General features: G+C 47.6%; 12 protein-coding genes across 12 annotated transcripts; 6 read left to right on the plus strand and 6 right to left on the minus strand.

Annotated features, from left to right (window-relative positions):
* Window positions 1-547: 547 nt before the first annotated feature.
* On the minus strand, window positions 548-1,012 carry L203_104952 (uncharacterized protein; the record flags this gene model as incomplete). The annotated part of the gene is made up of 1 exon (XM_066214325.1): window positions 548-1,012. One exon carries the CDS (start codon window positions 1,010-1,012, stop codon window positions 548-550), a length of 465 nt encoding a protein of 154 aa, XP_066070422.1.
* An 821-nt stretch (window positions 1,013-1,833) lies between these two features.
* Window positions 1,834-4,711, plus strand: L203_104953 (uncharacterized protein; the record flags this gene model as incomplete). Its single annotated transcript, XM_066214326.1, has 4 exons — window positions 1,834-1,907; window positions 1,961-2,588; window positions 2,647-2,806; window positions 2,856-4,711. The coding sequence occupies 4 exons, from the start codon at window positions 1,834-1,836 to the stop codon at window positions 4,709-4,711; spliced, it is 2,718 nt and encodes a 905-aa protein (XP_066070423.1).
* A 227-nt stretch (window positions 4,712-4,938) lies between these two features.
* On the minus strand, window positions 4,939-6,354 carry L203_104954 (uncharacterized protein; the record flags this gene model as incomplete). Its single annotated transcript, XM_066214327.1, has 3 exons — window positions 4,939-5,256; window positions 5,309-6,028; window positions 6,079-6,354. The coding sequence occupies 3 exons, from the start codon at window positions 6,352-6,354 to the stop codon at window positions 4,939-4,941; spliced, it is 1,314 nt and encodes a 437-aa protein (XP_066070424.1).
* Window positions 6,355-6,687: 333 nt separating this feature from the next.
* L203_104955 (uncharacterized protein) lies at window positions 6,688-7,646 on the plus strand (the record flags this gene model as incomplete). The annotated part of the gene is made up of 5 exons (XM_066214328.1): window positions 6,688-6,851; window positions 6,905-6,975; window positions 7,024-7,254; window positions 7,298-7,494; window positions 7,551-7,646. The coding sequence occupies 5 exons, from the start codon at window positions 6,688-6,690 to the stop codon at window positions 7,644-7,646; spliced, it is 759 nt and encodes a 252-aa protein (XP_066070425.1).
* Window positions 7,647-7,912: 266 nt separating this feature from the next.
* Window positions 7,913-11,483, minus strand: L203_104956 (uncharacterized protein; the record flags this gene model as incomplete). The annotated part of the gene is made up of 11 exons (XM_066214329.1): window positions 7,913-8,082; window positions 8,130-8,382; window positions 8,445-8,752; window positions 8,805-8,947; window positions 8,998-9,501; window positions 9,557-9,686; window positions 9,736-10,327; window positions 10,380-10,453; window positions 10,511-10,584; window positions 10,635-10,666; window positions 10,743-11,483. The coding sequence occupies 11 exons, from the start codon at window positions 11,481-11,483 to the stop codon at window positions 7,913-7,915; spliced, it is 3,021 nt and encodes a 1,006-aa protein (XP_066070426.1).
* Window positions 11,484-13,021: 1,538 nt separating this feature from the next.
* On the plus strand, window positions 13,022-13,489 carry L203_104957 (uncharacterized protein; the record flags this gene model as incomplete). Its single annotated transcript, XM_066214330.1, has 3 exons — window positions 13,022-13,092; window positions 13,139-13,200; window positions 13,266-13,489. The coding sequence occupies 3 exons, from the start codon at window positions 13,022-13,024 to the stop codon at window positions 13,487-13,489; spliced, it is 357 nt and encodes a 118-aa protein (XP_066070427.1).
* Window positions 13,490-13,690: 201 nt separating this feature from the next.
* Window positions 13,691-15,002, minus strand: L203_104958 (uncharacterized protein; the record flags this gene model as incomplete). Its single annotated transcript, XM_066214331.1, has 7 exons — window positions 13,691-13,828; window positions 13,878-14,135; window positions 14,185-14,256; window positions 14,303-14,434; window positions 14,481-14,779; window positions 14,842-14,887; window positions 14,988-15,002. The coding sequence occupies 7 exons, from the start codon at window positions 15,000-15,002 to the stop codon at window positions 13,691-13,693; spliced, it is 960 nt and encodes a 319-aa protein (XP_066070428.1).
* Window positions 15,003-15,212: 210 nt separating this feature from the next.
* L203_104959 (uncharacterized protein) lies at window positions 15,213-17,611 on the minus strand (the record flags this gene model as incomplete). The annotated part of the gene is made up of 3 exons (XM_066214332.1): window positions 15,213-16,300; window positions 16,350-17,418; window positions 17,462-17,611. The coding sequence occupies 3 exons, from the start codon at window positions 17,609-17,611 to the stop codon at window positions 15,213-15,215; spliced, it is 2,307 nt and encodes a 768-aa protein (XP_066070429.1).
* A 268-nt stretch (window positions 17,612-17,879) lies between these two features.
* Window positions 17,880-18,158, plus strand: L203_104960 (uncharacterized protein; the record flags this gene model as incomplete). The annotated part of the gene is made up of 1 exon (XM_066214333.1): window positions 17,880-18,158. The coding sequence occupies one exon, from the start codon at window positions 17,880-17,882 to the stop codon at window positions 18,156-18,158; it is 279 nt and encodes a 92-aa protein (XP_066070430.1).
* A 699-nt stretch (window positions 18,159-18,857) lies between these two features.
* L203_104961 (uncharacterized protein) lies at window positions 18,858-19,845 on the plus strand (the record flags this gene model as incomplete). The annotated part of the gene is made up of 6 exons (XM_066214334.1): window positions 18,858-18,968; window positions 19,013-19,113; window positions 19,158-19,389; window positions 19,437-19,674; window positions 19,745-19,768; window positions 19,817-19,845. The coding sequence occupies 6 exons, from the start codon at window positions 18,858-18,860 to the stop codon at window positions 19,843-19,845; spliced, it is 735 nt and encodes a 244-aa protein (XP_066070431.1).
* Window positions 19,846-20,164: 319 nt separating this feature from the next.
* Window positions 20,165-23,432, plus strand: L203_104962 (uncharacterized protein; the record flags this gene model as incomplete). Its single annotated transcript, XM_066214335.1, has 16 exons — window positions 20,165-20,574; window positions 20,648-20,747; window positions 20,798-20,881; window positions 20,930-21,003; window positions 21,049-21,165; window positions 21,209-21,259; window positions 21,315-21,627; window positions 21,679-21,695; window positions 21,759-21,907; window positions 21,961-22,151; window positions 22,194-22,378; window positions 22,430-22,585; window positions 22,640-22,780; window positions 22,844-22,862; window positions 22,911-23,047; window positions 23,102-23,432. 16 exons carry the CDS (start codon window positions 20,165-20,167, stop codon window positions 23,430-23,432), a joined length of 2,475 nt encoding a protein of 824 aa, XP_066070432.1.
* Window positions 23,433-23,615: 183 nt separating this feature from the next.
* L203_104963 (uncharacterized protein) lies at window positions 23,616-26,640 on the minus strand (the record flags this gene model as incomplete). Its single annotated transcript, XM_066214336.1, has 7 exons — window positions 23,616-24,298; window positions 24,426-24,734; window positions 24,779-25,121; window positions 25,166-25,261; window positions 25,310-25,413; window positions 25,457-26,060; window positions 26,182-26,640. The coding sequence occupies 7 exons, from the start codon at window positions 26,638-26,640 to the stop codon at window positions 23,616-23,618; spliced, it is 2,598 nt and encodes an 865-aa protein (XP_066070433.1).
* Between the last annotated feature and the right edge of the window lie 470 nt (window positions 26,641-27,110).

Consider the following 27,110-nt stretch of genomic DNA (forward strand, 5'->3'; position numbering starts at 1 on the left):
CATGCATCTAGATTACCATCTTGCCATGAAGCGTGCCATGAAGCGTGCCAAGGACTGAAACTGGCTGTTATAGGGCGTATAACAAGGGTGTAAGCCAGCCAACAACCATTTTAGAGACCCAATGATAATGAAGGTACGGGAGTGCCACACTGCGTTATGTGAACAACCATGTGAATGGTAGATACAAGCGGCGTTCCAACGCAGCCAACCTAGCACTGGTGTGGCGTAGAACAAGTATCCAAGGTAAACGTGTTCCACGACTGATCTATATACCCATATCCTCATCCTTGTGTTCTCCGTGAACAGCCTTACCACCCGTCTTTACCACTCCAGTGTAGTGCTCACGCACTTGCACCATCGCAACATCCCAACTCCATACAACGTCGATAGTGGCAGCACCATCACATCGTCAGCACCTTGGATACAAACAACCCAACACATTACGCCGTATGCATAACACGTATATGTTTTTACACCAGCACATTGCATTATCCTGCCACATGCTTGTTTCTCATCTTCAACCAGCCCTTATCCGACCATCCCAGTCTCATTCTCGTCCATGCTGTCCCGGCTCCGCGTCCAAAGGTCGACCCAACTTCTTTAAAACGCTCGTGTAGTCCTCATAAGTAAGATATCCAACGTGCTTTGATTTTATTTCATACGCAGTTGTGACATTCATCACACCATCCTCCCAGAAGATATTCCATTTATTTGGATTGGCAGAGGTGGCGCTTGGAATACCAGACCGGGTTGTTTTGTCACCGTCCACCATGAATTCAGAGATGTCGGTTGCCATTAGCTGAAGTATTTCATCTTTCGTTAATGGACGACCATCCTGCGAATGACTGGTTCGCGAGTCTTGAGCCGAATCCCCTACAGTCGCAGAGAAAGGGTCTCTTCCTTCTGTCGGCCTGTCTGTGTCGTTTGCCGAATTATTACTGGTGGTCGTACAACCATGCCGGCTGTCTCCCGAGCTCGAAGCTTTAGATTGTCGATTTGAACTGGGCTCCATGATGAGAAGGGATGGGTGATAGAAGTTAAGACAGAAACACTGGGTAGGGTATTTATCGGGCTATGCTTGACCACTCTGTTACGGATACGTCACGTCATTTCAAGCTTCTACCGAGGGCATGTTGGTTTACCGACCCAAAGGAAAGTATGAATGAATGGTTGCTTCGGATTCTTACTTTTCAAGTGCCTTCTCCAACGTCGTTGCGTTTGTGAGGCGATGAATGGAGCGCGGTGTGGGATGGCAATGGAAGGTGGGTCGTACGAATGAAGTGTCTCGGGTTGACGGCTGTTGGGTGTAAGGTGTGATGGAGCTGGGCTGGGATTGGAAGTGACTGTGAAGCGATGTGGATGTGTAAGGAGTTGGGAGAGAGCTGTCTGGGTTCTGGACGGGTTGGAGGGCTCTGGCTGGAGGCGTTGGCTAGAGACGTTGGCTGAAGGCGTTGGGACGAGAGTGACTCGGTAGGGTGCGTCTATCTGGATGAGATGAAGACAGCGGTCCGATTGGTTCGCTGAGGTGCTATCAGCGAGACCTTTTGTTGATCTGTGACGCTTCTGCGTCCCTCGCCAGGTCACAGCTGAACTCACCGTACTGTGTCTGAGGCATACACCTTGTCCTGTGTTATCCGGCTTTTCTCTGTTATGGTCGTGGCAGCTATTAGTTAATGTGCGTAAAGCTTTGTCAAGAATGGATGGTGGTGGATAGGCGCGCCAGTGATTTTCATGCCTATCGAGGTTCCATCACGAGTCACGTGACGCAATGTGCATTCTAAAAATTCCATCGTTGACGATTTGACTTTTAACAAGAAAGGTGAATAAAGAGCCATGTTGAGGCTCATCTTTATTCGAAAAGCGGCGAGGCTGAGACGTTCCAGGGTAGGATGTGGAAGTGTACACTTGTAAGTGTCTACGGTGTGTGATGGTGAGCGATGATTGACGGTAGGCTTCGCAGTGACCAGTCCGTGGGCTATCACTCTACCCATCTCGAGACAGAGATGCCGATAGCGCAAAAGTTTCCCCTTTACAGCCCACCTCCGCCTCCCAAATATGTTCCATTGACGGCGAAAACGCTTGCCGCGCTTCCATCTGATGAAGCGCTGTCTCGTCAACTGAAGAAAAAGGTGACTCGTAAAGCGGTCGAGAATCTTTTGGATTATACAGAAGAAGACTTGAGAGATTTTTACGTCCAGCTGGTCAAGACGGGTCCGACAGGTGGAGGGACGGGTTTGGTTTTGGAGGCTCCGAATCAGAGAAAACTGCTTTCTGATGTGGAGAGGCAAGACATTTTGAATGAACTGGCCCACAGATTATCTGGCGGACCATCGGTTCCGTTTTTACCTGCGCCGAGACGGGATAGAGATATGGTTCAGCAAACACCGGGACAGGGTGTGGTGGATGTTGTGGATGTTCCTTATCAGTTGTTGGATAGGTTGGCTTCGTTTGCCGCCTTCAGTCAAAGTGGACCTAGCGAGACGAGCAAAGGCAAGGGATTGTCGAGTGAGGCGTCCGCTTCTCACGGGGTCGTTGTGGCGCTTGGACTTGTCAGATCTGTCGAATGGGACGCCCTGTTTCAAGAATTCGTGAGTGGTTCTGTTTGTTTTCGGGGTATTCGTTAGACATGTATTGAAGCCGTTGCAGATACGTCGTGGCGATGTGGACACAGCAGAATCTCTGTTGGATGTTGTGAATGCGCATGGCGTGCCGGTTCAAGTCGAATGGATCACGGATATCATGCGAGTCCATGCTTTACGTGGTCGCCCCGATCAGGTTTCTCGCCTTATGGAAGAGGTTGCTTCCAGTGAGTGATGACCGGCTTTCCTTTATCAATGCATTGCTGACAAATACAGGCGAGGGCGTTGAACCCATTCATCAAGACAATTTCATACTATCCATCCTTCGACAAACTCCCTCTGATCCCCGGCCCGCCATTGCGCATCTGCGCCAAGCTGAACGTATCGGTCAGCCCTTTCCTCAATCATCCTATCAAGTTGTCATCGAGCACTTGACCATCCCATCGGCTTTGGTACAGCCTAATTCGCACACACGGGCGATGGCATGGGATCTGTTTGCTCACATGCGTTTGATAGCCCATCCCACACCTACACAGACGTTGTATGCGACGATGATTCGAGCGTGTGGTGAAGCGAGACAGCCCCAGCCCGAGCGTGCTCGGGACCTTTGGATTGAAATGACAGTACAAGAAAAATTGGAACCCCGTAGCGCAGAGTACAATGCCATCATAAAGGCCCTGGGGAGTACGAAGAAGGATTACCTGGAAGCTTTTGACCTCCTCCGGCAATTACTCGTCAAACATCACGATGCGATATTTGTACCTTTTGAAGAGGAAGAGGGTGTACCCAAATCCAGCGAATATCTACCTACGTTAGAGACATTTATCTCAGTGATGGAGGGCACAAAGCGTGCAGGAGATGTAAACCGGGCAAGATGGGTTTTGACAGAAGTTGTTAAACTCTCCCGGGCTGGCCAGGCGTTGAATATACCCAATTGGACCAGAGGAGCAAATGAAGGCTTGATGTCAGCAGTATTCATGACGTATGCTGCCTGGGTTCCGGTTCTAGCAAGGAGAGAAATGAAACTCCAAAAGGATGACAAGGTGTTGAAGCAAGACAGCAAATCTCCAAATAAAGAAACGGTCACCGCTGAGTTTGAAAGAAAAGATGCAGGATCCGACGAGGCTTATCTCAACATCGACGTATTGGAGGATATCGACTCCTCTGCCACTTCAGCAACAGACATAACCACAGAAGGGTCTTTTGTGGATGAAAATCTCGCTCCAATTACTGCTGCCGATGCTCTGCGCGAAAGCACTCGTTTATTTGAGCGTATCCTCTTTGACGTTGCAAGTAGTTTTCAAAGCAAAAAAGATTTTCTCCCATTCCAACATGTTGACCTTATTCCTCGGTTGATAAATTCGTATATCTCTGTTCATCTTGCTCATGGTTCATCTTTGGCAGCAGTGAAGCAAACGTTTGACAGAGCATGGGAGGATGCGTCCGCGGCATCCAGGCGGCAAATTCGTCCCAACGCGTGGACGTATATTCTCTTATTGGAAAAATGTGCTTCCGGTACCCGCGGCGGATTGACAGCCAACGACCGGTCTCTTGCTCTTGCGTGGGGTCGTCAGCTCTGGCAAGAATATCTCTCTTATTATAAAGATGCTACAGCAGAAATATCTCAAATGCCACCAGATCAGATTCTGGCTACGGAAAGGAAAAGGTGGCTACATGGGATTGGGGACAGGCAAATTGAGAGAGCATGGAAAGCTGCCATCAAACTTGAAGCCGTCCGTGGCTCATCTTCGGCGGCTATGGATATGTTGGAGGAGTTTTACCGGCAACACCCGCCTGACTCTATCATGGAGACATACAAGCCTTTACCAGAGTTGGGGTTCCAGGTCAAAATGTTCACCCCCGCTTCTACCCCTGAAGCCGATGTCCCTCCACTCTTTACTTTCGACGATTTAAAACCTTTACATCAACGTCTTGCTACGGAAGGCAAGATAGCCGAGATTGGCAAATTGAAATGGATTGTCTCCAAGTATCAAGGATCTTTGAGAAAGAGGAGAAAGTGGAGATTGGAAGGTCTGGGACAAGGCGACGAAAGAAAAAAGATGAAGCAATGGGAGAACTCAATCATGAGCGCGAGAGAGCAGGATGAGGAACAAATTGAAGAAATAGAATGAGAGAATAGTACACTTTTATCTTCTCATAGTACCCAGCATATAATAACCCAGATAGCTACCATATCTGTATCATTGACAACCGCTCATATACACACGCTCTCATCGCTACTACATACATTACATTTTACATGCATGATTAGACAAAAACGAATGATGAGTGGATGTTGAGTCCCAAACTACTCTCAATCTACTGTCAAGTTTCCAATCGTCCAGTGACAAGAAATCGATCAAACTTTCTTTCTTTTTTCGTCTCTATCACTGGCATAACCCCGTTCTTCCTCCTCTTCATTGACTTCAGCAACACTTTGCTTATTTCTTTCGCCTCCGTTCGTCCAAAAGCTTTCGTGAATCTTTTCGCCTTTTCCATCCCTCTTGGCTCGGCACCACATCCCTATATTTGGGTCTGTGATAAATTTCCAGGTGACATAGGGCCATGACTTGTGAGAAGGTAAAGGGTCGTAAAATTCATGAGCAATACGACGCAATATCGGGAGGCGGTTCCATGGGACCGAAGGAAAGTCGTGGTGTTCGTTGTGGTAGCCAACCTGCAATACCACATCAGGCTGATTGTAAATAAAAAAAGAGTAGATTGCTTACATTGTAGCATAAAACGTTGAGCCACCCATAATAGCTCGTGGTTTCTTGCGCGAGTCCTTTCATTAAGACATCGCCTTGTACGCTTTTTCCAACAGGCAAAGGTCCGTCCATAAGGTAATGCTCTGCGATAAAATGCGCAGCGCAGGGGTGGAGAGATCCAGCGAAGAACGAGCTCAATACAAGGTACAACCAAGGCTTGATACCGAAAAAGTGATACCACGCAAGGTGAAAGCCAACGACGCCAAGTATATTGTACGCATGCCACTTTGTAAAAGACTGAGCGCGAATAAACCCGGGACGAATGGCATAGAACAACAGTTGAAAAGTGGCAAAGAATGTTTTGCCCGCAACATTGTTGAGAAGCATCGCCTCGGCCCTACTGGGCAGATCGGTATCGATACCGTCCTCACCAAGGAACTTGTGGTGTTCAATGTGGTAACCCTTGAATGCCATGGCATAAGGGATACCAATGGATAAGTTGGCAATGATGGCCAACATTTTGTTGGCTTTTATACTTTTTAAAGCTAGATTGTGTGTGATTTCGTGTATTGCGAGAAAGATGTTTTGGTTTGCTGTACCACCCACAACATAAGCCGTCAAAAGTACCGGAAATGACATGGTTTTATATCTTCGTAGATAGAGCGAGAGACCAAGCTGGAGGAAGAGGACAGCTAAAACTAGAGGCAGAGTAACAGCAGTCGGCCCCATGAGTTTCCTCACCTTCAACTCTAGTCAGCTGTGTTATGTATTCAGAAATAGACTTGTTCTACCTCTGGATGTGCCTTCAAGATGGCTATCCTCCTTGATCGATGGGGTTCCTCTGTGGTCATCCACAAAAAACCAGGACACGGATCTTTCAAGCACTCTTCCCCAGTTGCGTCTTGTCTGCCGTCTTGGCTCAACACTGTCTCTTTGTCAGACTCTTCTGACGAGCTCATATCGAATGAAGAGGAAGACGAAGGTGTTGAAACGACCGCCTCACTAGTCGAGCCTCTAAAAAGCTTTGAGCCGGAATTCGAAGCACCCAGAGGGATCACTGCCTCCATTTCTTCGCTTTTTCCTTTCAAACTGTATCCAAAAAAGGTTGAGTAAAGAATGAACAGGTAGCGATGTGAACGAACGTGGTAATGGGTCTGCTGCTACCGTCGATAATCTCTTCTGTGGGCAATAATCCTCTCGCAATACTTCGGTCGTAAGCCTTTTTCCTTTTAAACCCTTTAATCTCAGCCCAAAAGGTGTAAAAGAAGAAGAAGAAAAAGAATAAAGATAAAAATACTTGGCTGAAATATCAAACCCACCACCTAGCCACAATCTCATTAGTCACGTGATTTCAACGCGTCTTTATATTCTTGAGATTTTATTTCTCATTTCAACATACCATGTCATCGCCAAAATTCTTGGAAAATCTTTTCTCAACAACCACAACAGCAGGAAGACCTCATATAACGCTGACATGGGCTCAGTCGTTGGATGGCAAGATAGCAGGTGTCGGTGAGAAGCGAGTCATACTCAGCGGGCCAGAAAGTATGGTCATGACCCATTGGTCAGTCCGTAATGTTGTGATGTGCTAATGGAGACGCTGACAAGGGCGAAAAGGATAAGAAGCATGCACGATGCGATACTGATTGGTGTACAAACCCTTGTTCTCGACGATCCACGTCTTCAAAGTGTGCCCATGAAATGTTGCCTTGATAGATGCTCAATGAGTTGAATAGCAAACCTGCTGCCTGTCCCTCGCGCTCCTCCACAACCATTGATACTTGATCCAACGCTACGCTTCCCGTTGAACTCAAAGGTATTGCAAGAATGGAATACCAAGCCTGATCTCCGTGGCAAGGCTGTGAAACAACCATGGATCCTCTGTGGATCCGACGTGCAGCAAGACAAGATAAAAAAGGTGGAAGATGCAGGTGCTCGTGTCATTCCGGTGCCTCTTGATTCGAATGGTGAGCATTTTTTTCTCTTGGAGTACTGATTTCGACCTTTCAGGCCATATTCCTCCATCAACTTTTCCTCGTATCTTGACCTCCCTTCGTCTCAACTCTATCATGATTGAAGGCGGCTCCCGCGTTCTTTCTACCTTTCTTCATTCACCTACTCGGGAAGATGGCAGCAAGCTGGTTGACAGTGTGGTAGTTACTGTGGCGCCGATGTTTATTGGAGAAGGAATTGGGTTTATACCCTTGGTAAGTTGTCAGCCAGTTTTGAATATAGGAATTTTGTGGGATTGACATATTAGTAGGGACACGACAAAGGTTTACCGCCTTTAAAACATATTCATATTGAGAAAATGGGTAAAGACGCAGTCATGGTCTGCAGTATTGAGGCCGAGACATAATTTTGGTCCCAACCTTTGTATGAGCAAAAGTACACATTCATATCCGAGATCTAATGCTAGGCATCATCATCATTTCATAATAGCCCAAAACTCTTTGTAATAAACGTATTAAAGTAAAGATAAAGGTAAACAAAATTATGGTATCATATGGACCAATCATCCGTCGACACAAACAGCAACTGTCTTTGCGTAGAGTGAGTACACATGCAATTATCGTAACAGACAGGCAGTTCCAAACACCTCAGATCTCTTCACACCTCTCTCCCCTACCACTCGCTTCCCTTACCATGTACAGGTATATACATGGGATCCACCTCTCCAGGCTTCATATTCTCCAGCAACTGCAGAACAAACCTACTCTCAAAGTTTGAGTTTGTAAACACTGTAACGAGAGAATTTGAGGTTGTTCTTAGGATGTTGGGAGCTACTACAAGAGCTTGAAATGATATAAGAGATGAACAAGACTGATCATGGAAGACATACCAAGGTTCATAGGCCCCATCTTTGTCGTTTTCACCACCTCTTCGCGCAAGAACATTTGCACAAAACTGATCACGAATATCAAGACCCTTTTATTATAAACAGGCAGTCTTTTCGCGACCTCGAGTACTTCAGTATAGGAGCGAGAGGCGATGAGAGCATCGTTATATATCGAGGAAGGAATGATGGGTTCTTCCAGTTCACGAAGCCAAAGCTTGAGAAGCGATGCAACAACATGAGGGTCTTCAATACCCTTCTACTTGTCCAGACTTGATTAGTTCTCTCTTGTCATCACAAAGACTTTGAATTGCAACTTGCCAATTGGTAGTGTCCCCGGTCCATTCTGCTTTTCAACTCCGACACACTATCACCGTCGCCCGGTACTCTAAAGATTCCTTCACATTCCATTCCCCCTAAAGTTAAGATCGCATCCGCCAAGAAAGGCAAAACCATCGGAACCTTTAAGCTTGGGTATAATGCTTGCTGAAGATCCATGATCCTTTCGAGAGACTCGCCGTAGACCGAAGGATAGAATGCTGCGTCGGAAGCATGTTCAATCTCGCCTACAGTCAGCGTTTTGGCACGGCCACCTTTAGTAGAAAGAATATCAATCTTGGACAGGCAATCTGACAATTTCGGTTAGCTTATGTTAAATTTCAGATCTTGAACATAACTGACATTGTGCCATGACACCAATTCCATCGGCCTGTTCATCCAAGTGTCTCTCCAGAAAGTTTTTTACAAATGACTCAAAGTTCTTGCTTGGTCCAAAGGAACTGACAAACACACAGAAAAGTTGGAAGCCGAGCACCACCGAATCACTGCAAAAAGGCCATGAGTATATGCAAAAATCGAAATCCTGTTTGCTTACTGGTCGGGGTTCTTTGTTAACTGCTTAATCACTTGCGAATAGACTTCATCCCTCATCTCACCTTGTGCTACACAGACCTGAATTATCCACCGAATTTCCTCCAATACTGCCACCTTTTCTTCTCTTCCATTTTCTGATTCTTGATCGCCTCCTGCAAAATTTCTCTGAGAGATATCTGCTTCTGTCCTATTGTCCTTGAGACGCAAGTTTGCAAGACTGGACGATCTGGCCAGGGTTGGTTTAGCACTTTCTACTGGGCGCTCTCTTTCGCCCATGACATGCTGAATTACTTTAAAGCACCTCACTGCGTCTTTCGTTAGATGTTTTGACAAAACAAGCAATGGTCCAGTGATGGGTGTCTTTTGCCATTCCATTATCCTTTCAACAGGGACACGGGTACGAAAAACGCCTGTTCGTTTGGTGGCAAAATATCTTCGGGAAAAGTCATCGCCTTGGAAAGAATGTATTTGGCTGCTCAACTCTGAAGGTAAGAGAGGATGTAATCTTTAGAATTGGTCAACTTTACATTCATGGGTAAAGAGCATGGCTTGCAACTCACCCTGTACTTAGTCGTTTGGTTCTGACAGACCCAGGGCGCTCAACATAGATAGGTTCCAAAGGCAAACCCTTTGGTAACACACTATTGATACCTCCCAAAATAGCTGTCCTGAGCGGAGATCTTGGAGATTCTACATGCCATGTCAATAAGCCAACAACTTCGCAACGAAACGGACAAACCATCTGCGAAAGCGGCAGCGAGACCCAAGCGCTCGACAGAACGAGACCGAAGGACACTTTTGCCTTTGCCGCTCTCATCCAATGCCTCTCTTTTCTTCTTCCCTCGAGCTTTGTTTCTTCTCTTTCCCCACCAATTCCTACCACTAGCTACTGACGATGGGCCTGAGTTATCGCTGCGATCAGCCTCACTACCACTTCCCTCCTCCACGACAGACAATGGTGTGAGATTTGGAAGAGTAGAAGAGGCATTGAGTGCTGAGCGTTGTTTGGTTGGTGAAGTCGAAGGGAGGGACAAGGGAGATTCAGGAAAGGGATTAGAGGTAAATGTGCCTTGAGCTCCAGAAGGGGTTGTAGGAACGATCAAAGAGGCATTTGGTAAAGGACTTGTTACAGAGTTGAATGATTGAGCGGGAGAGTATAGAGGCCTGGGAATAGTAACATTCTGTGGAGACTTGATAGGAGAAGTCTGATTTGATTGACTCATATTTGAGCCCTCGCGTGGTAGCGAGATGGACTCAAACATTGAGGGAGTAATAGCGTTAGAGTGTGTATTCGACTGTCGGCTTGGAGGACGAGAGGGTAAAGCATTCCTCTATATATCGACAGCCATGGTCAGTGGGCCACTCCATGTCTACAAGACAAACCTGTATCAAACCCAGAGGGATAACGAATGCATTACCGCCTGGTCTTGTCCACTGCGTCTTGTCGGTTAGCGTATCTAGTCGAATGCAGCGTCAGCAATCTTTCCACATATATCCCCTACGGCAAGACTTGCTGTAATAGTACGAGCGATTGCTCCGCGATGAATCTGCCAACTCCCACCATTCACCGTCTGGTGATCTTGGTACGCTTGACGTCTAGTCAACACCACAACAATGACGTTCCCAAAAACGACTTACACAAAGGCGCCCACTGGGGGATCCCAGCTACACTGACCCGAGGCGGGACATGCAAAGAATACATGTTGCGTCTACACCGTAAGCCTTTATCCAGATATGCCAACATACCAAGGGATCAGCAATCGTCACCCAAAATTGCAAGCTCCATCCCAACGTTGGGTCCTCACACTTCGCTAAAGCATCCTTGACATCGAGCCCAGGCGGGAGATAACCCCTGTGGCCGATTTGGAGATTCTCGTCGACTGGAGGCACGGCCCCATGAGCGGACGCTCCCGAGCGCTGTATATCCTGATTCGGATGGAGTAAGGCTGGCGATGGACTCCTCAGCTGTCGAGGCGAACGCGCTTCGCCCGTCGTGTTCACTCCTCGAGGCATCGCCCGAGAGCTATGGGAGCCGCGGGATCCAGAGCCAGAAGCAGACCCAGAGTTTGATTGCGACGCCGAACTCTTTGGATCTACACTTTCTGGTGGCAACCTCGACATCTCCATCTGTCTTCGATCTCTGTCAACCAGGTCATCCAGCTTCTGTCTCGCGTCTCTCAGCGCCTGCTTCTCTGCATGGGAGTTGATCACCCTTGCCGGGTCGTGGGAGATAGACGCGTAGGATGGTGGCAGTGAGGCCGACAGTGGAGCATCTGCTGGTGGAGTTGGCAGCGGACTGGGAGAAATTGAAGAGGTAGGCGACGGGTGGATTGAGATGCATTGTGCTGGCGTTGCCAGCGTTCCAATACGATGTTGTATAGGCTGTTTGTTGTCGCCATTGTTGTCAGGCGTCAGGCCATGGGTGGTGGTGGTCTGCAACGTTGTCGGCGAGCTTTCTGACGTTTTGCTCGCCGCTACCATCACCATTAACAAGCCGCTTGAGGGAAAGAAAGAATGGATGAAGGAAAGAAAGAATAGAATAGAAGAAAAGATTTTAAAAAGTCGAAAAAAGAGAAAAAAGAAAACTCAAATGGACCCACCAGGAATTGTATTAAATTGTAATGTATTTATAAAAACATAATTTCATTTTCTATTCCTCTTTTTCTTTCTCATCATAATTTTTTACAATGAACGTTTTGGTATATATGGATGATGCTGCGAGACTTGTGAGTGGATGTAAGGTTGTATGGAGTTGACGGCTTAGCTCTGTAGCTTGAAAATGGATATAGAAATGCATGGCAACGTTGAAGATATCTGAGTACATGGCGAAGAGTTGTTTGCTGCTTTGTCATGAGGTGTGCTGGCTGGCGAGCTTGAAACACAATGATTGGCTGCCGTCTTGAGGCTAATCGGACTGAGGAAGTGGATGGCTTGACCAGGATTTGGTCAATCAAGAGAGTAACCAACCTTGAACGGGTTTGGATGGATCGGCATTGGAGATGAGCTGACGGAAGGGTCAAGAAGAACAGGGATAAGATGACCTGTCAACGTTGCTGACGAAGGAGAGTGCTATGTTGTGCAAAAGAGAGATGTGGACTGGTGCTTGGGTTGGTGACATGCCTAGACGCTGAGTCTCGTCGTTTGGGTCTGGCACATGGGAGAACGGGCAATATTTCAATATGCTTCCTTGAGAATCAGCTCAAGCCACTCGCTAGATCTTTGCCCAGTAAGTGTACTTGCCTCTATGCTCTCGATGCTATTGATTGGGCATGTCTAGGTGGGAGCTTGGAAATTCCAGCGAGAGGAGGCTAGACGGCAGTACGATGGCATTTGCCAGCGTTGTTTCATACGCATGTCATTGCCCTCCAAGCCTACTGCCTTGCATATCTCACAGTCATCTAGGTTTTTTTTTGAATAGGTGTTTTGTTTCTTCAAAAGACGCTCCGAAAACCTGATGAGAGTGGAGACATGGCATTGACCAAGCCCACTGCCTTTCCAGGCCGCTTGACAGATACCACTCTTGTCGGGTCACTGTCTTACTCATCGATGGATTTGACTCCGAGTCCGCTCGATAAAACACTCTCAACATGGGACAGCTCAAATCTCAATCTGAAGATGATCAAGGTATACACAGGGTAGAGTGATAAACCATTGGTTAGAGCTAGAGCTTCCGTCCATTGGACACGGATAGGGTAGATGGGTAAGTCCAGGCAGTTTGCATCTCTTAGAGGTGGAGTATGATCGCTTCAAGAATGAGTCAAGAATGCAGATATCACATCTGGGCCAACGCTACGTAATAGAGCAGAAATTCTGGAGTCTAGTAACACACGGTAGATGCCACTTGGCTCTTTTATGCTCTCTTAATGAAACCGTATCATCCGCTGAACAATCCATAATACTATAAGCCAAAGTTGATGAAATTAATTAATGTTAATTAACGTTAATTATCCTCCACCGCTTTGAATATAAACATAGATTCGGTTTCTGACTTTTTCCTTTCTGCTTTCCATCTGCCATCAATCAACATGTCCTCTTCTCGCCCGCTCTACATTCCAAGGCCACCCCCAGGACTAAGAAGGAAGCTGTGGGAATGGACGTACGTCTTTTGCTTTCAGCCCATGTCTAGGACTGACAGAAATCAGAACTAAATTCGAAGTAACATTTGCACTTTCAATGATGCAGCCTTGGGAGAAGGCCGTTATATGTCAGTTCTTTCAGCTTACTGTAAGAAGCTGCTGACGTCGCCGTCTTTTGTTTTGTTGCACAAAGGGTGCATATTCGCTATTGCAGGCTTCCTTCTCTACCTGTCCCTTTTGTATCTTCCCGGCGACTTGTCCTATCTCTTACGTCGTTATGCTTATTACATTTATGGAGATGAAGATGTCGCCATATGGGGGTCCATCAAGGATTGGATCGCAGCTGAGCTTTGGAAGGGTGTGGAAGTGGGAAAGAGTATGATGGGGGCAGCTGGAGGCAGAATTATGGAGCTCTAAAGGGAGAATTTTAAGAGGGTATAATCTTTGTGTTTTGTCATCTACAACATCTTGAGATAATATGTGGTGGTAAGGGTTTTGTGTGCTTTCTGACTGATACGCCCATACTGCATATAGATGTGCTACTTACAATGTCTTGCATTACTTGTATTGTACATTAAATTACAAGGTTCCCTGTCAAGGTCGTCTCACTGTCCAAATCTACAACTTGGATTGGCTAGGGAGGGGTTGAGCAGCGTCAGTCGTAGTAGGAGTTCTGGCATTGATCCACTCTGTTATCGTCTGAATGAGCTTGGTTGGTACTGGCTCCAGTTCATTGTGTACCTCATGGTACATGCCCTATACCCGTCAGCGCCTTTGATACTCAACCATGCACCTCTCAACCCACCTCGAATATCTTGATGGTTTTGTCTACCGACTTGATGCCTTCAGCAAACCTCTTGGTCGCTGCAACGTGACAAATGTTGTCTTCTCCTCCATGATACAGCAACACAGGAAGCTGATGAGGCCATCTTTCCCAAGCGTCCGACGAATCGAGCCAAGCACCACCGTTAATCATGTCGCCGACGCCTCGCAACGAGCCTGTTTGTTCACAAAACGGATCAGCTTTGGCCTTTTCATTGATCTCGGAGTTATGTGACAGGTGCTGTTGCAGTAGAATAAGCTATACGGTGCTCATGTCAAGACTGACATACTGTGTAGTCTATGGGTGTTGGAATCACAAATGATCCAAGACCCAAGTTGGCCGCGATTGTACCTGCCTTGACCTGTCCTCTCATCAGTTTTCTGTTACGTATGTGAGACAGCACATGCCTGATAGGATGGCGCAGGGTTATAAAGCCTGATCAATGGGCCACCAGCAATGACGCCAGACAACAGACGGACAGTGTCTTGAGACGGAGGAGGAGTCGGTCGGATGGGAAAAGCGAGCACTTCTCCTCCGCCCTACTGGCTCATAAGTGCTGACACTTGACAAGAAAACAAGACCTGCCATGCTAAAACCCCACAAGAACAATGGTTTCCCTCTTGCCCTCTCGCTTTGCTTCTTGAGGAACCACTCGATATCCGAAAAAACCTTTCCCCATCCACCTGTCCTTCTCTTGCCATTCTTTTCCAGTTTCACCATTTGGCCTTCTTCTCTCCATTTCTTCACTTCAGGCGACGAAGCCGTCAGAGGAGCTTGAGATGTACGACCATAGCCTCGCTGGTCGAATGCGAGAATGTTTAGATTGGCAAGAGGAGCGAGGCGGGCAAAGAATGCACTGTATCGCTCAATGTGCTCAGCAAAGCCTACCGCCAACACCGTCAGTGATCGCTCTTCAGTCCATCTTCTGCGACCAGCCAGGACAAACCGTGGACGAAAACGACATGGGCCCTAATTTCACCTGTGGATGACCACTATAAGAGTATCAGCGGCAAGTTTTCTTGAGAGCCTTACAGATTTTGTATAGAATGGAGTATGCTCAGGGCCAAGGACCCATTCTTCAGTAATACTGACTTGGGCTTGAGACATGTTGAAAGAATTGATCAAGAAGTGAAAGTTGCATTTGAGAAATAAAAGATAATAAAATAACGGGATTTAAAAAAGTCGCGTTAGAAGCTGACATTACTGTTTCCTTGTTGGCTTTTGCCATTATCACTTGTGGTAGATACAACAATGACATATCATAATCCCAACGATACTAAAACTATACAAGCAAAATCTATACTTTTGTACTCTTGTCTACCAGTCCGAGTCGTTCATTAACTCGTCCAAGCCTTCATCCAACAGCCTCCCGACCTCTTGTCCCATTCCTTCCCATAGATTTGGGCTAGGTACTCTTCCCGTGCCAGCACTGCAGCTTTCAAACGTTCCAGACCGTGGGGCGACGTCTTTCGTACTAGCCTTCGGCGTGGTCTCACGATTTTCTCTCCCTTTCTCCATCTCGTCTTCTTCCTCAGAAGAGGAAAAGTACGAATCGAGTATGGTGGCTGCAGGTTGTAAATCAAAACCTGTTGCCGACAACGGACTCGGTGCACAATCCTCTTCGCCCCATGTCTCATCATCCAGCAACACTTCGGGCTTTCCCCAACCTTCTACTGACCTTAGTGGTTTGGGCAGAATTTTGCTTGAGAACCTCTTACTCCCCCTACTTGCCCTGGACGTTGTACGAGAGAGGACCGACATGGACGAAAAGGAGGGCACTGAACGAAGGCTTGAGCAATCTTTGGAATCGATCATAAAAGACTGATGTTGAGGAGACGTTGGAGGGAACGGAACAGCCCATGAAAAATCATTCGGAATGGCGCCAGGACTCGTGAAAGAAGCTGAACGCGACATGGAATAGGCAATAGCCGGAGACATACTGGGTAATCCAGAGCTCAGATTGGGCGTAAGCGGACCCTCAGTATCGGATATGGTTGTGGCAGTGGTGCTGGAGATGGAAGAGAATCGTTTCTGGACATAAATGCCAGAAAAGTCAGACGCTCTTGGCGTCAAGTCATCTCTAACACTAGTTCTCTCCACGCTGACTTGTAGGCTTGGTTTGGGAGTCGACCGTTTAGATGCAGGATACGATTTTTGAGCTTTCCGGGCCTTGACGGACCTCACGGCCTTTGCCCATCCCTCTTCCTCACTCTCGCTTCCACTCCAGCCTTTACCACTTGTCAGCAACCAGCCAGACTTGAGAGCGGGTGTAGAGACGGTCCGAGGTACAATGGGTCTTGCTCGACGAACGATTGCTGCCTTGATAGGGGGCTGTGATACAAGACGAGAATGGGGAGTGAGTATTTTTGAGCGTAAAGCGACTTGGGCCAATGGAGTAGAAACATCTACGCTCATCAGCTTGCTGTTGACGAAAGCTCGACTCACCAAGATCACTTTCTTCAGTCTCGCCTTCATCATCAGAAGACAATGGCGTTCGCCTCCTACGAGGTCTAGGGAGGTGTAGAATGAGCGAAGACAACTCTGGACTCGAAGGACATGGTCCATGCGCAACACCTTCATTTTCACCTCTGCCGCCATTTCTCGAAACGCTCTCACTCTGCGACTCAGTGCCTGGCACCAGCAGTTTCGGAGCGTCCTCCAGTCTTACCTCGACAGGCGATGGGCTGGCCACCTTGATTCTGCTCGGAGGAAGAGGAAACGTCATGATATCGCTGAGCATAGATTCAGGTCGCTGACGCGCTATTGTCGGTGTTGTACAAGGTGAGCTAGTCGAGTTGAACTCTTTTTCATCCTCGATGATTAGCGAAGTACATGGACTGACTTCAACCCAAAGCCCGTTATTGGCTGCTGTAGGCTCGTTCGCTTTGTTCTTTGGCTGAACTCCAATGACGTGCGTGGCAAGCGAGCTTTTCCGTCTGGATCGCATAGCGGCACGAGGCGATGGGTAGCTCTTGGGCGATATAGTCGAGAAACCCACAAAAGAGGTATCCCCGTCTGTTGAACTGGATGTTTCTGACGGAGAGACACTCTCTGAAAAACTTGAGACGGATAATCTCGTGTTGAGAAAAGGGACCGCCTTTGGAGGGAATAGAGAGACATACTGCCTCGACGATGCAGACGACACGGTGTCGGTACTCAATCTCGACAACACTGGCTTCATCTTTGGATAGGGCAAGACTTGTGGCTGGAACGCCAGCTCTAGGTTATCCAACAAATCCTCGCCTGCTTGGCACGCATCTGACGACGATGACCAGCCAAAAGTGTCGGTCGACGCTGCAGAAGAGCGCTTGCTGGCCACGTGTAGGGAACGTGTTGCCGAAGCGAGATCATAACTGAGGCCTTCGATAGACGGCGATCTAACTAGGCTCTGTTCTGGTCTGTCCAAGCGCTCACGTTCAAAATCACCACCTCTGACGCTCCCACATCTGTCGCCAGATGGGCTCGGCAGAGGTGGCAGAGGAAGTGCTGGTACAGGAGATGAAGGCAACGAAGCGCCCGAGCACTGCACTGTCAGCTCACGCTTCGACGCATACACCCACCTCTACGCCCTCCTCAATGGCCGGCTGGTAGCTGAGGTGCTTCCACATCGTGCTACACCTCCTCCACTCTGCTTCCTCCTTTTCTGCTTCTGCAATGGCCAGCCTTGCCAACCGCACCCTCTCTCTCGGCGTGAGCCTGCCGTACTGGTTGAACATCGTCGTTCACCTTTTTTTGGTCTTCTTTTTCTCCTCGACGACCACCGTCGCTCTTTAAGCAAACTTTGTCAAGTCGCCCTCACGGATAGCAAACGATCCGTGCTGATGGTAAAGGATGATATGGGTGGAGATATCCGTCACTGTCTTTTTGATGCAATCTAGCTAGAGGCACATCAGTACAAGTGGTTTTTTTTTTCTTTTCAAAAAGTCCGAAAAGAATACGCGAAAGACACCCTGGTCTAGGCATGTCCGGACATTTCAAACCTGTATGCATACACGTATATCGGGCGTCGTGGTGGCGGTGACCGCAGACGCGAAACGTAGCAACGACTCACCAGCGGTGTCCCGAAGCACGGAGAAAGTATGGGAATGGATAGGGAACAAGGGTAGGCATAGGGAGAAGGATAGGGAGGACCGGAATGAGGAACGTGACAGCGACGCACGGCGCCACTTCGCCGTTGGTTGCTATACCCCGTATGTCCCCGCAAGCCCAGTTGCTGCCGCTGCCGCTGCTGCTACTGTTGGCGTTGTGACTGGTATGGGATGAAAGAGATGGAAATGTAAAAGAAAGATGCGTTTTCAAAACGCGACTTTTTCGTTTCGTTTCATTTTTTTTTTCGTGAAAAAGCAGAAAAGTGGAGGCATCCTGAAATGCCACATCACATCACCATATCTCCGCCGCTCCACAGCCCTGCCAGCCAAGCCATATCCCTGCTTGCGCCCCTCATCTCCGTCTGGGCTTACCCAAGTATGTCCAACACAACCAAACAAAAGTAATAAAAAGTAAAGAGCAATAAATGCAAAGGGAAAAAAAAAAAGTCGCCGGAAAATACCACATGCAACCACTTACAGGATGATCCGGCACAGCACACGTAACACCGTATTCTCCGAGGCTTGGGTGGAGATGTGGATATCTCCGCGTCGTCCCGATCTATATAAATGTCCGGATCCGTCTAATCGGATCCAGCACGTGGCAATTTGGTCTCTATGAAAGAGATGGTCTCCATGCATGAATGGCAAATTTTACAACTGCAACAATAAAACAGTATCGGCGACGATAGCGACGGTAGCATCGTGGGACTCAAAGGTCTCGAGAGCGCCAACGGCGAGGTCAACACTGGAAAGCATGCCGGCACGCTGACGACGCTAGCGAGGATGGACCCTTCGGATCCTTTTTTGACGACTAGAAATACAACCACGACGATAGATTTTACTACAACACGTCTCATTGAAATTTTCGACTATAATGGATATCCAGCGAGGAGAGGTCAGTACGAGCCAGGTGGAGCCAAGCAGGCATGATCAAATCTTCAAGGAGTTTGAAAATTACCCATTCAACGATGACCCAGAGTTCAAGGTTGGTACGGCTCGTGCAAGTATGCGTATGCTGATATCGTGAAGGCAGGACTGCCGACGGTGATCTCTGCGATAAGAGACAAGAAGTTGAATCCATCTAGTATAGATGAGTTACTCTCAAAAGCCCAGTGGTTCTTCTTCACCCGGTCAGTCTTGCCCTGTTACGAGGCTCACAGCTTATTTCTATTAGTAAGATGCGGATCGATATTCCTTGGGAGGCTTATGCTGCGTACTCGCGTTCGCAGTATGGTCATGTCAATGCTGCCACCATGAACCAGCTGAATGTGTTGACTGAGGCGAAAAGCATGATGCAGACTTTGGGTGATGGGCAGCATGGGTTGTCTTTTGACATGCTGTGTCGCTTGATACATGAGGGCAGGGCGGATGAGGTGCCGAGGGTGGAGGTGCCTGAGGGGTTGAATGTGGGTGTCTTGATGGCAGAAGGATGCTGATGGAGCAGGAGGGCCAGCCGTCGATTTCTGCGTTACCGACAAGGTTAAAACCATGGGAAATGCAGCCGTCGCTGATGACAGAGCCGGCGTCAGCCAATGTTGAGGTGTATTCCTCTGATATGCTAGCCTTGCCTTCTGGGTCACTCGACCAGGACGTTTGGTATGGCTCACGGCCTGGTATACTACCCGGCGAAGTCGAGTTACAAGATTTTGGCCAAATGAGTGAGGAAGACATGGCACTGGTCTTTGGCAACGGTAAACATTAAGGGGCAAGAGGCACATCGAGTATTACGAATTTGCCGTTTATGTTGGCTATCGATGTCAGGCCTTGGCAGCAGAGATACGTTTGGTATGTAGCAAGTGATTGGAGGATCCTACTGATGCCTTGATACCACAGGCGGCGGCACTCGCATCCGACATAGATGACAGTGTGTGTGGCTCTGCAATTCTAATCACTCTGGTAATTTCTACATCGGTATGGTATAGCGACAAGAGGCGAGAGCGAACCAAGAGCATTCCAAGCATACCGCTGCATTCTGTCTTACTTGCGGTTTCATAGCCTGCCATCATGAAAGAGTGCATAAAGGAAATAGAGAAAATAAAGAATAGTTGTACCATTGACTAGACATTCAAATGACATGACGTGTTATTATCTTTATCGGAGATGGCCGAATACGGCAATTGATGATAACCGACATTCTCATTTATTTACTTTTCGTCCATTTCAATCTCTCATTCATCTAAAATGTTTAATCCAAGCCACAAATCTTTTCTGGCGTTAAAGAAAGAGACAGTCCGTCAGAGAGCATTCTTCTTGCTGTTCGTCACAGTGCTAGTGTCTCGTTCAGTGACACTGAAGATCCCGTACCATGCCGTCAAGTCGTGGCATGAAGAAAGAGCGAAGGCACATGAAGAACGCAAGAGGAAGGAGAGAGAGACGCCTCTGAATACGCCAGCGTTGGAAAGAAAACTGGAGGACCTGTACATTCCGGACCCATCGTCTACGTCCCGTACGCTGTTGGTTCCATATATGGGTCGCGTCTCCAAGGTTCGCATTACACCGACTTCCCCACAGGTGTATAAAGATCATCTCCAGTATTTCCCTCCGCTGGCTGGGAATGAAAAACTTGGAGTCAACAAAGAGTTTTGGAGGATGTTGGCAGCCTTATTCAAGGTCGCTTTGCCAAGGTGAGTTCGATAGGGTGTGCGAAGCTGACGTTGGGTATAGCAAAACCGGCAAGGAAGCTTTCCTACTATTCCTACATACATTCTTTCTTATATCGAGAACTGTTCTGAGTGTCATGGTTGCTAAACTGGATGGACGTATCGTCCGTGATCTCGTGCGTTGGCTGTATATGGATTGGAGCTGACGATGAAGGTGGCTGCAAATGGCACAGGATTCCTGCGAGGGCTGGGATGGTGGTTTGTTCTGGCCGTGCCCAGCACATATACCAATGCGATGGTAGGTATGCTCATTTCCTGTTGGACCATTTGCATACAATATTTGCAGATTCGATATCTCGAAAAAAAGCTGGCTCTTGCCTTTCGGACCAACCTGACAAGATATATTCATGACCTTTACCTGTAGGTGAGATGTTTTGATGCTAGAGAGAATACTTACTCGGGTAGGAATGACAACCTCAACTATTACAAATTTGGCATAGGCATGAGTGCACAGACAGGAATGTCCAAGAGCACTGAGGGCACGACAGGAGCTAAAGAAGCTGCATCTGGTACAGCCGACCAGTAGGTTTCTTGCCTTGTCATTGTTATCGAGCTAAGAGGGTAGGTTCATCACTACTGATGTGGCAAGATTCTGTGATTCCTTGTCTGCTCTCTAGTAAGTTCTTGTTTAGGCTCACCTTGTGGAGTCATGTTGAAGGGCTGTTGGGTAGCGGCAACGTCGGTAAACCGTTCTTGGACATGGTTATCTTTAGTTCTCAGCTTTCAGCCTCTCTGGGATCTCTAGGCACCATCGGATTGTTTGCAAACTATGGTCTGACTGCCTACATTCTTCGCAAAGCGACGCCCGCCTTTGGTAGGATGGCAGCCACCACTGCTCGACTAGAAGGACAGTATAGGGCTGAACTGGCAAGAGTGAGCAGGGATGGAGAAGAAGTGGCTTTCTATAATGGTGGAAAGAGAGAAAAGGGCATATTGGAAGGGGCATACAAGACATTAAAGAATCATATTCACACCGTTCTCAAAGTAAGTTGCTGCTGTGGGCATGAGTTGGGACTGCTAATAACTCCCAACAAGGTTAGAATCCCATATGGGTAAGCCACGGAAATCGCCATGATGCAAATAGCTGAAAGAGATTCTTCGTATGTCTGTGATAGCATGACTGAGGATTTTGTCATCAAGTATCTCTGGTCTGCAGCTGGATACGGTCTCATGTCTATCCCCGTCTTCTTCCCAGCAGCCAAATATGCCCTCGGTGCCACAGGATCTCAAGGACTCATACATGCTGTCGCAGAACGGACCGAAAGTGAGTCTTACAAAGGGCTTCAAGATCCGGGTTGTGTTGACCAATATGCCCAGACTATATGTCTAACCGCCGGCTGTTACTCTCTTTAGCTGACGCAGGAGGGAGACTGATGTATTCAGGAAAAGATCTGGCAGAGTTGTCTGGATACACTACCCGTGTCTATGCTCTCCTCTCTACTCTGCATTGTGTTAATAATGGCATATATCCTCAACATTCCCGCCCAGACACACTCTCCTCTGACGAAGTAAGTTGGCCGCCTGCTGTGTACGATGCTGATAGCACCTAGACATTCTACGACATGTTCGACATCAATGGTCAAGTCATTATTGGCTCAAGCCATTTGCTGCTTCGTGGCGTTCCCATTGTCGCACCAGCTGAAGGCGCTGGCGCTGAACGGGGAGGAGAAGAGTTGATCAAGAGCTTAGATCTGAGAGTTGAAAGCGGGGAACATACTCTTATCACTGGACCCAAGTATGATTTGTCGTGTCGTTCTATTTGCATGCTGACCGTAACTCAATCCAGTGGTGTGGGCAAATCCTCCATTGCAAGGATTGTAGCGCAACTCTGGCCGGTATGGAAAGGTCTGTTGGAAAGACCTGTACACGGCGAAAATGGGATATTTTTCCTGCCTCAGCGGCCATACCTCAGTATTGGAAGTCTTCGAGATCAAGTCATCTAGTGAGTCCCTTCTGAAAGTCAAACCGCATTATCTAATCATATCAACTTGTGCAGCCCCCACACTTATGCAGAGATGAAGGCACATGGACGGACAGATACGGAATTGATGGGAATATTGGAAAAGGTGCATTTGGAGTATTTGCCAGGCAGAGAAGGAGGATGGGAGACCAGGAAAGAGTGGAAGGATGTCTTGTCGTAAGTCTACCTTTCCGTGGCAAAGCCCCGATACTAGTGCTTATCAAGCACTATCCATAACAGCGGCGGAGAAAAACAGAGAGTGAGTAACTACAAGTGTCATCAACACTCAGTGTTAACTTGCCTGCAGATGGGCATGGCTCGACTGTTTTATCACCGACCCTTGTACGCCATCCTTGACGAGTGTACTTCCGCCGTGTCGAACGATGTTGAGGGATTGATGTATGAGCATGCCAAATCACTAGGCATCACTCTTGTGACCATATCGTACATTGTTCCTTACCCAGGCTGAGAACATGAGATGACTGACGACGAGTATAGGCATCGTCCGAATCTGCTGAAATATCATGTTCGCCATCTTCGTTTGGGCGATCCAACGGCCCCAATGTTGCCATCTCGTCAACAATCCATGCTCTCCTTAAACCCCACCGCAGCCGCCATCTCTCGCCCTTCTACTCCTCGTTTACCTACAACTCCTCTCGCCGCAAGAGGGTGGCAATTGACGACACTCTCTTCTGGAACTCATGAGGAGCAGCTTGAGTTGGATAAGGAGATCGAGAGGCTTGAACAAACGTTGGAACAGGACGTAGGCGTGTGGGAAAAGAGACTTGATGACATTAATAGAGAATTACAAGGAGAGAAACAAGATTAATAGATGTGAGCAATACGACGCCATACTGTACTAGATAAATTCATAATTGTAGTAGCATAGCAACTAATGTACTCAGCCTCGTATATTAAATGTAAATATCTACACAATGGTTTACTCTACAGCCCAAGAATATGACAATTCTCAACCCTATACATCAATCTATGCTCATGATACACTCTCTTCTCAATCAAGCAAACCGTCATTCTTGTTTGATTGCGTGTTGTCCCTATTCTGAGATTTGTATTGAACCACGCTGCCGAGTTCTTCTCTTAATCTGGTCATTCTTGCTTCCACATGATCCAGCACCCTCAATAATTCTGTCGCCTCTTCCTGTGGATCTGCTAGAGCCCTCTGCCCAAGTACAAGTCTGACAGCCTCAGCCACTTGTTGATCATATGCCTTTCTATATTGTCGCGCTACAAGACGCTCCTCTATCGAGCGACCTGGGAGTGAGAGATAAGTGTAAAAATTGGAGATGAGCAATATGACAATGAGGAAACCCATGACGTCTTTGATGGAAAAGCCCTTCTCCATCAAAATATCGCTGATCGAGGCAGAACATGCTCGCAAGCCTTGCCAGACGGCTTTCCCGCCGTTCACAAGGGAATCAACGCCGACTTGCAAGTTCCAGAGACCCTTCTCTTGTCTATCCTTGAGTGCCTGCTCGGCGTACTCTTGTGCAGGTGTTTGAACACTAGTGCCCTGACGTGACAACGTAGGCCGGGCAATGGAGGAAGACTCGATCTCGGGCTTCGTACCTGGAGGCAGGAATTCAGAGAGGTGGGATTGTATGTAGGAAAGCATGGATACCTTGAGATCGTTGTGGTACGCCTTTTGACCGTCAATTGCCGATTTGTCAATGATTCCTATACAAGCACATAAGTCAACACACTTAAATAGACAATAGCCGAGATTTATGACATTGGGCAATGACCAAAGGAATTTTGGCCTTGGCAACAACTTCAATTGCCAAATTACATGTGAGTGACTCACCCTTTATCCAGCTTTTTCCTGTCCACTCTACTTTCGTCGTCACAATAATCTTGGTTGAGTTTGAACCCGCCCACATGAAGCATGTCCTCGTCTTGACACTGAATACCCCACCACTGGGTACATCTGGTGTTTTCGTGGTGGTGACCATGCAGATATAGTCATTGGGGTCGAAATGCTCGCGAGTATCTGTGATATGGCATAATGTTTGTTTGGGACCGATGGAGCCATTAAGGGGTTTGATATAGGACAAAGAACGGCATAAAGTGGAGGAGTTGGGAGAGCTTGGACGCCAATCCGAATACTCAATATCTGTGTCTTCTTAGTACGCAATAAGTCAAAGAGAAATGACTCACTTTTAAGATTTTGGCTATCAGTCAAAAACGCCTTCAGCCATACACTGTTAAACATCAGGTTGTAGACTTTTTCTGGCGTGCCCGGTAACGTTGCTTCGAGAGCGACTTCTGTGTAATGTCCTCCGTCTCTTCCACAGGCGCAACGGGTGGGTTTGGCATTTTTACCAAGTCTAACGGAAGAATCTATTGAAGGATCGATAGCAGCAGGATCATTACTGGCGTCTGTACTGGCCAAAGATGACGATCGAGAAGGTGTAACTCCGACACTGGGAATACAAAGACGCCAGATGTTGACAATGACGTCGTAGACTGTGTCTCGTGAAATAAAGGAAGCGAATGTATACTAATCACTGCATCAGAACCCAAGAAGCTGTGATCACGACTTGCCCGTCCACTGGCTGTAGTAATGCCAATAGCATTTGGTATTACCAGAGCAGTCATCTTCTTTTCCACACCTCTGACGTCTGCGAATGGAATCACAACCTATAATGTGTTAGATTTATCGTAAAGCAGGAACAAGTAGCGGCTTACATCAGTCGTCCAGCCAAAAATGTTAGCGTGAAAACAGAGGTAATTTTCTGATATGTATAGTCGGCCTTGAACAAGAATATCTTTTGAAAGGGCACAGCCATAATCTACGCAGTGTCAGCGCGCCCATGACTGAGCTAATACACTGACCATCAATGAGATAATCTTCTGGCTCCACTATCTGAAACAATGAATGAAAATCGGAATTCCTTCGATTGCTGGCCACAGCATATCCCATCACCGACATATCTTCAGGTAGGTCACTATCACCCTCCTCTTCCTCATACCCTTCTGCATAATGACCATCCGTACAAGCCCCATCGTTCTCATCACCTTCCCGATTCTGATGATATGATCCACGATTTCTACTCTTGCGACTCGTTCGAGTCGCTTTGACGACCAGTTCCTCACCCGTGGGCGAAGCAATATGCAAGCCGCCCTTTACCAATGCAGCGACGACACCGCTATTGACGGAAGTGGTAGAGTTGATCGATTTCCGTCGATCACTCTTTGATTTCTTTGAGCTCGACTTACTTTCCGTCGGCCTCAATCTGTTTGGAGATGTATTTCCGCTAATCCTGGAAGTGACTTTGGACACAATCGATCCACTCCTAGATCGGTGTCCGTTCGAGGCATAAGACGAAGACGCCAAAGAGTTGGCTCGGTCGCGCGAGGATAAAGGAATGCTAGTGCTCATGGAGCGTGCCGTCGCATGAGGGATTTTCGCTGCTGTTGCAGTTTCAGAACTCTCTTCCTGTATGGCCATCAACATTCTCCACATTTTGCTGTGTCATTGTATTAAAAAGATACAATAAACACAAATGGCAATAAATAATATAAATCCAAACGGGTGGGACGATAAGATGTTTACTCACTCTCAGGCTTTCCTGACTCGGCCTGCCCAGGCCGATCCCCTCGCTTTCATCTCGGCTGCTGATGTGGCCGTGTATGGGCGAATGATCGCTTACACTTCGCGGGCTATTTGATCCTTCCTTAGTCAGCGTTAATCTGGGTGTATCAAAGGCCTGCCGGGTGCCAGAGGCTGGCAACTCCAAGGGTGCCAACCGGCCGGGTGTACGCGTCTGTCCCTCGGTCATAGGTTGCTGGCTACCAGTGGGCGTTGTCACCGGCTCCTCGACAATCTGTGTGGCAAAGCGTAGGCCCTCGTCTTTGCCAGAGGCTTTACTCGCCCACTGTGTCGGCGGAGGGAGTTGAACGTGTCGCTCCTCTTCAGACAAGAGCACAGAGGACGAGTTCGAGGCTGACCTGTGGCTCCTTGTATCTTTATCTTGCATATAGGGTGTCTTGCGAAGCTTCTGAATTATGGAAGACATGACTGTTGTGCCAGACCCTGGCTGTACTGTCGTTGTGTTTATAATAGAATAAAAGTAAAAATGAAAAAGAGAAAAAGAGATGGATTTATTATCTTTGATTACCGACGCGGGTCATACGAAAATTGTGATGTCATCAGTAGTGGAGGTTGGCAGAGATGCATGTATATGTGTGTATGTATGTATTAGAAAAGATAGGTATAATGGTTGGAGCAATGATGCTGGGAAAGGTTGCATACAGGTCAAGGACGAGGTAAAGGGCTAGAAGCTTGGATAGCACATCGCCTGGGTTATTGGCTGAGTCACCAGCAAGAAGTACTGCCTGATCACATAGCAAAGTACAAGACGGTCCACTGCTGCTTGGAAATGTACGGGGCATTGTGACTCGCCTGTTCATAGTATTCACTCCTGGCGAGCCAAAGTAGCACCCAAATCACTCTCTGATCGACGTCTGCTGTCGTTGCAGCCCATAG

The sequence above is a fragment of the Cryptococcus depauperatus genome, chromosome 6 (assembly GCF_001720195.1).
Source record: "Cryptococcus depauperatus CBS 7841 chromosome 6, complete sequence".
Classification (NCBI taxonomy): domain Eukaryota; kingdom Fungi; phylum Basidiomycota; class Tremellomycetes; order Tremellales; family Cryptococcaceae; genus Cryptococcus; species Cryptococcus depauperatus.